Consider the following 10,308-nt stretch of genomic DNA (forward strand, 5'->3'; position numbering starts at 1 on the left):
CTGATTGACAGCTCCTTACTGTCCCTTTGCCCTGCCCATGCGAGATCTATTGTTGTACGGACAGCAGTCAGACTGAAAGTACAGTTGTGTGAATGAGCTCTGAATCTGGGGGACCCAACATGTGTGTTCATTGGGTAAACAGCCCATCAGTTTCAAGGAGAACTGTGCAATACTCCCTTTCCCCAGTAGAGGTGCTGCAGGGTAATTAAAGCGGTATGTGATAAGCTTAAAAAGCCATTTTCAGAGAAGTAACCCCTCAGCAAAAAAAAAAATTTGCAAAACAGTTTAGAAAAATCATAGTTTATTATTATTATTATTATCATCACGTTCATATAAAATATAGGAGTTAAAAAAGGTAAATATATATTTCTGAATTCATATAAATACGTTGCTACATACAGCTGCATAGTTGTCCTGGTGGATAAAGAACAGAATACAGTATGAGGGTTACATAGAGGCTTTCACAGTTGGAAATGTCGGCACTGGACAAGTCACATCTAAATAGTTCTGTGATTTGTAGCTGACGCTATGATTTACAAGACACTGCCGTAAACATGTGTTCTTAACATCCCATCCAGCTGTTACTTCTGAGAACTTGCTGGATTCTCTTGGAGTCAATGTTATATTCATACTGTACTGAATCCTGGAAGAAGTAAAGAAGACCTGCAAGAACAAAAAAAAGAAAAAATGTATAAGTTATGCAAACTGGGCATAATACAGAATTTTTTACATTTAGACCATAGGCAAAATCTGGGCTCAAGTATTTGGCCAAATTGGCCTAAGGCTGGCACCGAGAAAAATTTACAATTCTATACTGATATATTTTAAATACTTTCGACCATTTGGGGGCCATTGACTGCCATCTTGACCGCTGCAGCCCATCGCTGGCCTCACCAGTGTAAGCTACGGAATGTCAGCCAAATGAACAAAAGCGAAAGAATCATGGCAGGCGTACTGGAATTTGGCAAATCTAGTATAACAGGGGACTATAGGTTATTTTTTCATTTGATTACATTGGTTGACTTTGCCCAAATTTTTTTATGATCTCGGAAAACCCAATTGACTAAATTTGTCCTGGATAGAAGGAAATCATAATTTCTTCTTCACCAGTTTTCTGGCATCATAAAGCTGTCGTATTTACTCGAAATTGTGCCAATTTTTGCACAGTATTTTTCTAAAAAGTGGATGGGACTTAGAAAAAAGGGTCATAGTGTACCAAAGAGTGACAAATTTACTGTTATTAATGTTGGTAAACTGGTGTACATTGCTCCTTTTCCCTAAGACAGCTCATGACTGTCATCATTTTAGGCCCATGGGCAGTCCAAAAGATGCTAAAAATTATTCAGTTGTGTGTCTCCTAATATGTTTGGCAAACTTTACTCCAGTCAATAAATGTATGCAAATTATTTACAGTGTCTCTAAAAATAAAACGTTTTTGGTCAGATGCAGAAAAATGGAACTAATTCAAAATAGTATTTGAACCCTAGACATACATTATTTCATTCAGTGTTGCTCTTCCCAAAATTTTGCAATTTTTCACTAAATTAGCCACAAATTATTAAATTTAGGTTTGTATCCAACATTATTGGATGTATTTACCTCTGTAATAAAATGCTGCATTAATTCCTGGTCTCATTCCAGGGAAGCCTTTGGCAATAAACTTTGGAAATCCTTCATCCATGACTTTTCTGTCTTCATCATAGCTGAAATGGAAAGGTTAGACCAATTTTACACTTTAGCCAAGAAAATGTCTAAAAATAAGCCACTTGTAACTGAACTTGAGGGTTAGATCAAAGTTGTAGAATTCAGAAATAGTATTAGGATAGTGTTTCATTTTAATCCAAAAAGGAAGAACAATTTCAATAGTCTTGAAATTTTTGTTTTTGTTTTTTAGCCTAGAAATAGAAAATATTCTTGGAAGCAGAAATTTATAGGTAGGCTTGTATATTTTTCAACGACTGCTCAATAAAGTGAAACACTTAATATTGCATGATATCCAGCTTTTTTTTAAAAAAGGAAAAAAGATATAAAAGAAAAAAATAAACTGTTCTCAACTTTCTTTCTGGAGATGCAGCACATATGCATTAGCTATCTTCCTGGATTTTGTGACCATCATGTCGCCACCACCAATCAGAGGCCATAGCAGTCACACGTGCGCTATAAGCATCACCACTCAGCGCTGAAAAATGGTGCCAGTAGTGTGGGACATGACTAAGTAAGAAAAAAGCCGGTACTCCGTCCTTCTTGAGAAAACTCCTTCATTATTGTAACGCTATTCCATACGTGCCAAAACTGCTGAATACAGATCCTCAACCATTGACGGGTTTTGGAAGTAAACTTCCTTAATCGTAGCTATGTGAAGTTTACGAAACGCGTTAGTAATTGAGGATCTGTGTTCAGTGGTTTTAGCACATATGGAATAAAGCTACAATAAACACAGTTTTCTCAAGAAGGATGGAGTCTGGCTTTTTTCTGACTTGATTAAATTGGCCTAGCACCCAGGATGAAGCCATTATAGGTTGGGTGAGCTGTTGGTTTTCCTATATATGGAACATGACTGTTGTGGCCTCTGACTGACTGGTTGCAGTGGTCACATTCTGATCACAAATAAACAAATACGGGAAAGATCGCCATACCATCTATTCTGGCCTCAGAGACAAAAACAGTGCTCAGTGCCCTAATATCCATATATAGGCCACTTGATCACTTGATGTCAACCAAGCCAATTGCCAAAATGTACATAGCGATAATGTTACAAATCGGTAACCAGAAGACGGAATTACCCCCAAAGGTAGGTATCGGTATAGTCAACATTTTTTGATCACTTCTCTCAGTCTTACCTATAATACTTATTTTTCACAAAGAAGAATGTTTTGCCCAGATGTTCAGCATGAACGGCAGCATCAATCTTTTTAACGTTTTTGGGAAATCCCAATTTGGTGATACTTTTGGGTCCTTGGGACACTTCAAAACCATCAAGAGTCCAATATTTGTCCCCTGAAATCAAAATAGAACATAACGACATCATAAATCAAATAATGTCAAATCCATTTTCACTTTTTAGTACTGGAAAGGTAATAAAACACTTCTGTTACCTTTAAAAACGAGAATATCCCCGGAAATGGGATTTTCATAGGCAGCATCAACATCACTGGGTAAAGATGGCCACAGTGACTGGATGAAAAGTAAATCAGATTCTCCCCCTCTTGGGTGTATGCGAAGTATGAACCTGAGAAATAAAAAATACTTAGTGTTATAAAATGTAGAACTTTCCAGGCCCATTTAGTAAGTTCTCTCAAGTGCAGCAATATGGCCGACCCAATGGTTTTCAAACTTGTTTCGGCCAATTGAATCACAAATATGTCCAATATGTCGCTATATTTGATATAAATGGTTCAAGATGACCAGCCATGAAAGAAACAAACTGATGCAATACTTTGCTGGGTATTGCACCTCAACATTATTTTTTAAAGCTCATCATCTTACGTCACTCATCTTGGAATATCGCAAGAAAAGAAGAAGATAAGAAGAACACATTTTTAATAGTATAGCTGAACATAGATGTGTGACTGACAACAGAAGAAGTCTTTATTATAGCTTACCTGTTTACGAAAAAGAATAGTTCTCCTCGAAGAGTAGTCACGGCGTCAATGACAAGGTTAGGGTCGCATTTGGTAGGTGTGGTAGGTCCAGTTGGCTGAACGGGATTTGATGTCTTTCCTAAAAATATATTTATAAAATAAAATGAATAATCTGTAGCATCAAGGCTAAAAGAATGAAAAGAATGATAGCATTGATCGAGAACAGTAGAATCAGAGACCTCCTCCTTACCATAGAGAGACTGGATGGCATCAATGTCATCTTGAGGCAGACGGAAATGATTAGGGTCGGTGTTTGGGTAATTGGGATACATAAGAGCTCCTTGGTCTGTGGAGTGATGAAGGCCAAGAGCATGTCCAAATTCGTGAGCAGCCACCAGAAACAAATTGTACTCTAGAAGGGAAAGTTAAGATGAGAAAGTGATTAGTTGAAACTGAGTGCCAGATAATTCTCCCTAAAATGTTTTTTTCCCAACCCATAACTTAATGGCATTTTGCTAATATTTGCCACCAATGTGGTTGGAGTTCAACTTTTGGTACCTTCACAAGTGCCAAAAGGTACAGTGTAGGTATTGTAATGCACCAGAAATTACTTGAATTGTGCTACAACCCCTACTTTTAAGGCATTATTTCATGTTGACTACTGATGGCCTATCTTATTAGTCATATAACGACTGAGCGGGCATTGTCATCCATTTTTGATGTTGAGACAACACCATCAAATAGTGAACCATTGGGGAGGTGGGTAAGTATTATTTATATTTTTTTTAACCAACCAGAATTGTAAAAAATATTTGGACAAACCCTTCAACCCTCAGTAGTGCTTGGAATATTACGAGTACAAGCCTATGAAATCACACACTCATGACTTACGATGGCTGGTTTTTGTAAATGTTTCAGCTTCATCAAAGTGAGTATCACCCCCAATACGAGGCCCAGGCTGGAAAGCATGAGCTAAAATTCCATTGGGTCCATCAAATGGACTGTTATCACCGTGATCTAAAAAATGAAGATGAAGCTAGTTAGTATTAGGAGATCATAACACAAAGTAATTATTAGTGGCCATACCGATAAATATTCATTGTTACCTCCATCGACAAATTTGATCTCAATATCACAGTCTCCATCGTAGACCCTAGTGAAGGTCAATGGGGTCACATCACTCCAGACTTTGAACGCCCTTTTGATGGAGGACTCCACATCAGCTTGTGGCATGTCGGGTGTGAAATTCACAATTCTTCAATGGAAAAACAGAAATTATTTAGATGAGTATAAAATGTCAGATATGTTCCTCAACTGTGTACAGGAATAACTGAATACTAGAAATGCATTTATAAAATATTGTTATGTTTGTTTTGAGAACTTTAAGACCATAGAAAAATACAGGCTAACATTTAACATTAATTAGCCAAACAATCCCATAAACAACATAAAACTCTTTAAATAGATGGATGGATTCCGACTAGTGTTTTGTCTTATGCTTTGTCAAGGGGATTCCCTTGACCAAGCAAAAGGCGAAACACATTTTGAAGTGTGATCATAAATTGGTTTGATATTGCTTCACAATTTTGAAACATTAAATTGGTTCATTAAACAGTGTTATATAACATTATTTATACAAGCCAACTCTTTTTGTTCCTATACTTGACTTACGGTATATGAAATACTCTACAGTATATTTATATGCATACTTATCTATTGGGATCATACCTCAATTTCTAATGTCAATATATGTTTGTTGTATTTCTTCATTTTCCCCTTTTTTCTATAAAAAGCCTATTCTAGTTGTTTCTAATAAAGATTGAAACTTCTTAACCCATTTTGAGTGTGGCGCATTATCTGCAGGATTTATGTGAAATATAGTACACCCTTGGACACTTTACTATAAATCAGTTATCCTTTAGCCACAAGTGACAGCGGCTCTAAATTATGCCCTTCCTTTGGAGGACCCAGCATATCCATGCATTATTTTGACAACCTATTGACTTAATGGAGAACTATGTAATGCCTAATTTCTCCTGTGGAGGCACTGCAGCGAATTTGCAGCCTACAGATTACAGTCAATCATGTGAAAAACCAAACCAACAATCAGCTGATGTGGGAAATGCTTACTTGTAGGTGATATCGTTTTTCTGCCATGCAGAACTTTTAGGGACGGTGCTGTAGTCACCGATGTCATGAACGCCGCACCGAGGCTTCTCCATCATTTCTACAGTCTTCTTGTCCAGTTGTCCAGTCACTTCCAGACCAAAGAACTGCTGCATTTCTTCAAGCTTTTTAACGAATGGATTGCTGTTCTTAGTTCTTCCGATGGGTCTTCCAGCAGTTTTCAAATCATAGAACCGTTCTAGATATTTCTTGGGAATGAGATCAATTTAAAATACTTAGTATAAGAGAAGAGTTTAGTATGTGGTTAAATATCTATAGTCTCGTTTGAGAGTCTTAATCTATGATTTACTTATTTTTTGAAAATCGGTAAATCCATTTATAACATCATAGATAGCAAGATAGATATATAATAAATAGATATGGGATAGCTATTCGATAGATAGATAGATAGATAGATAGATAGATAGATAGATAGATGATAGATAGATAGATAGATAGATAGATAATAGATAGATAGATGGATGATAGATAGATAGATGGATGATAGATAGATAGATAGATAGATAGATAGATAGATAGATAGATAGATAGATAGATAATAAATAATAGATAGATAGATATGAGATAGATAGATAATATATAGAGATGGATAATAGGTAGATGATAGATAGATAGATAGATGGATGATAGATAGATAGATAATAGATAATAAATAATAGATAGATAGATAGATAGATAGATATGAGATAGATAATAGATAGATGATAGATAGATAGATAGATAGATAGATAGATAGATAGATAGATAATAGAAAGATATATAGAATAGATAGATAGATGATAGATAGATAGATAGATAATAGATAATAAATAGATAGATATGAGATAGATAGATAATATATAGAGATGGATAATAGGTAGATGATAGATAGATAGATAGATAGATAGATAGATGATAGATAGATAATAGATAATAAATAATAGATAGATAGATATGAGATAGATAATAGATAGATGATAGATAGATAGATAGATAGATAGATAATAGAAAGATAGATAGATAGATAGATAGATAGATAGATAGATAGATAGATAGATGGATATGAGATAGATAATAGATGGGATAGATAGATAATAAATACATAGATAGATAGGTGAGTGGATGAATGGATGGGTGGATAGATAGAGAGATAGATATAAATATGGGATAGATATGAGATGGATGATAGATAGATAGATAGATAGATAGATAGATAGATAGATAGATAGATAGATTAATAGATAGATACTAGATAATAGATAGATGATAGATAGATAGATAGATAGATAGATAGATAGATAGATAGATTAATAGATAGATACTAGATAATAGATAGATGATAGATAGATAGATAGATAGATAGATAGATAGATAGATAGATAGATAGATAGATAGATAGATAGATGAGATACGTACCTGGGCCAAATTTGCATTTTTGCTTTCCAGATCTTCTTGCGGTGCAGCTGGGTAGGCAGCAGACAGCGCAGCCCAGGACAGCAGCAGGATGGGGAGACAGTGCATTTTGCTGGAGCTCAGGTTGTAGAAGGATACTTGCCAGACCTTGAGTCCTGCCTTTATATAGCCCCTGGATGTCTCATAAAATATGAGTCATATTAGACTTTCTTAATTACTGTGGCAAACGTGGATCTGTTCCAACAAAGTGACACAACTGCGGTTAAGTAATAGTATACAATCCCCATGTAAGGGTGCATGACAGGAAACCCAGCGCCTCGAGCCTTCCAGGTATTTGTGTCAGGCAGGCTATTAACAATGTGTACAATGAGAATGTTACTAGGACACGCGTGCTTGTGGGTTTGGGGGGTACGTGTTGCCAGGTTAAACAAGTTTGAAGATTCATTTGGGAAATCCCTTGATTGGGCATTACACAGTTATAAACGGATATCTTAATCAGATTTTATTGCAAAAAGGTAAATGGGTTTAGCTTAAATCAATTTTTTTACCGTATTTCACAGTACAAACTGCATACATTATTATATGGATCTCTAGACCTGATGAAACTGGTGTTTTTATGTAAAAAATCCTATAAGGGATTATATAGTCATTTTGATACTGATTTTTAAAGTATCCAAAGTATCCTTATCATGTTATATTTATTTCGACCAAATGGCTGACAATGTAATGTGTATGGTTTTTTTTTTTCAACTCTACTCTTGGGAAGTACGGTAAATTGGGAGACGTTTAATTTAAATGCTAAAATCTTTGGTTCCTGTAGAAGGTAAATTATTTTCAGAGTTGTCTTCCTATTTTCTCCATACTAAAATTACTTGTATGATCGGCTAAAGCAAAGATTCATGTGTATGAGAAAATGTGAAAGAGATTGACGTCTACAGAACGAACACTTGGTCTACGGTTATCTAAGGTGTATGGGCATCTTTAGGGAGCCTAGTCCTAGTTGTTCCCATCTGATTTACTATTGAGTAGTGTTCCCTCTTCAGAAAAACTGCACTGTTCACAAACAAGGCAGTGGGGAACTTGCTCAAGAGGTATAGAAGAGGAAGCAAAAATCAGGCTCTTTTTGCCCTTGCTGTTGATGCTGTCCTGAGAACAACACAGCTTCATTTACAGGGGACTTGTTAGGTCGTACAATGCAATTAACCTGCTGATATTGGGTTAATCTGCAGATTAATAGCATTAGTGTAAGAAGATGGATAAGTGAGAAGACTCGCACTGTTAATGCCTAACAGAGTGCCATCTGCTTGTTGAAGATGATAGGAAAAGAAAAAATTGAGAGACTTGCATCAGCAGGAACTGAAGAGTGAAGTGCATGTTCCCTGGGGTAAGAGATTGGAGGAGACATCAGGTCAGGTGATAGCTGTGTCACAGCTACTAATTATAAAAGGCCCAGGAGGGCAGAGAAGTGGTAGAGTCAGTGCCTGAACCTGTAGCAGGACAGACATGTGATGCAGCGAGGTGGGCTTATATCTGCCATTACAAGTGATCAGATCTAAGTGGAGAACCGAACGACCAGACCTGAGTGATTAATCGAGTAACCAGCTCAGAGAGAAGACTCGAGTAACCAGATCTGAGCGAATAACTAAGTGACTAGACCCAAGAGAATAACCGAGTGACCAGACCTGAGTGAAGGATCAATTGACCAGAGCTGAGACAAGAACTGAGAGACAAAGATCAGAGCTAAGTGAATGGAGCCAGAACCAAATGAGTGGGACAAGAGCCACAAAAAGAGAACAGGCCGTATTAGAGGCACATTGGTGAGATACGTGACTTGAGGCACAGAAGTACAGTACACAGGGGACCAAGGTCACACTTCAGGAGATGGAGGTGGCCTAAAAGCGTAGTAGCATAGACTCTTGTTAGGGCCTCACCAATGTACTGAAAGTGCGACACCAGGGAGAAAATGAACTTCTGGGAGACGCCGGCTTTTAGTCATGGAGGTGAGGCCAACACAGCTTCAGCTACACATCCAAAGAGGTACACTTGCACAGAGGCGCTCGCAAAAAGGAACCAATCCTGAACAGTCTTTAGTGGGCTCAGGACGTATAGGCAGACTGCTGTTTGTGGGGAGCTAGGTCCTAATTTTGCTTCCTCAAGAGATGATATTGATGTAAAGCCCCATAAATGAGTATCTTACCTTGGAATAACATTGGAAAGTAAAGGAATTTTTTTATTTAGTGATTAAGGAATTAAGGCATTAGAAAGGACCCCAGAGGAAAATCAAACTGAGCCCCCACTCCTGCTGCTAGTTGAAGCTACAATACCCATTCATCCCAGGGCAGAAGTGCCCAAGTAGTTATCATCCCGAGCCCCCCCCCCCAGTACATTTCTAGTGAGGCAGATAGGTGCAGGACCTTATGGCCATTTCCCCCTTTTTTACTCATAGCCCAGGGGATAGGATTACAATTTTCTGGGCTCCTTCGTGATCATACGCTTCCTCTCCAACATGTTGGCCCTTGCCTCAAAGTCCATCGTCACTTCTTAGAAATTTCTATCATTCTAAACATATACAGTAATTAGTATTTTGATACTTTGCTAGTAAGCCGAATTTATATATAAAATGACATGCAATAAATAATAGATTGTTAGGATAAACTTAGATCTACTGTAGCAAAGTTTCCCAGAAAAGCAAGCAGGACAAACGAGGCAGCAAGGATAAAATAAATAGATTACATTGAACTTGTCCTTGCCTGTAAATATAAGGCTGCATTTTAAGATAATGTACTGCAAATAAACCAAATGGACTTTATAACAAGAGAATATGCACAATAGAAACAGAAATGGGGCCCTATAAAGAGGGGGGCCAAACCAGATTTGATGTATTTTTTAATCAAAACTGAAAGAAATGAACTGGAGTATAAGTTGGAATACATGTGGAGCGCCCCCACACCGCCGCAGGGCCGAGGGGTACCCGGAGCCGGGCCTCTAGGTCTCAGTCCTGGGGTTGTCACGGTGGCTAGACCCGGTCCGTGGCCCTGTCCGTCAGTGGGGGGACGTCCGGTGAAGTAGGTGCTGTTAACGGTGGTGTAGCGGTGCAGTTGTGGGGTGCAGGTCGCGGTAAATAACGAGGACACCAGGTTGCAGTCTC

At 37.6% G+C, this 10,308-nt stretch overlaps 1 protein-coding gene across 1 annotated transcript; it reads right to left on the reverse strand.

Moving 5' to 3' along the window:
• Window positions 1-284: 284 nt before the first annotated feature.
• LOC143817258 (matrix metalloproteinase-18-like) lies at window positions 285-7,319 on the reverse strand. The gene is made up of 10 exons (XM_077298500.1): window positions 7,164-7,319; window positions 5,712-5,956; window positions 4,688-4,836; window positions 4,473-4,598; window positions 3,832-3,993; window positions 3,603-3,720; window positions 3,096-3,229; window positions 2,841-2,997; window positions 1,600-1,703; window positions 285-663 (listed from the first exon to the last, which is right to left on the reverse strand). Exons 1-10 carry the CDS (start codon window positions 7,266-7,268, stop codon window positions 563-565), a joined length of 1,401 nt encoding a protein of 466 aa, XP_077154615.1. The 5' UTR covers window positions 7,269-7,319; the 3' UTR covers window positions 285-562.
• Between the last annotated feature and the right edge of the window lie 2,989 nt (window positions 7,320-10,308).

The sequence above is a fragment of the Ranitomeya variabilis genome, chromosome 3 (assembly GCF_051348905.1).
Source record: "Ranitomeya variabilis isolate aRanVar5 chromosome 3, aRanVar5.hap1, whole genome shotgun sequence".
Taxonomy (NCBI): Eukaryota; Metazoa; Chordata; class Amphibia; order Anura; family Dendrobatidae; genus Ranitomeya; species Ranitomeya variabilis.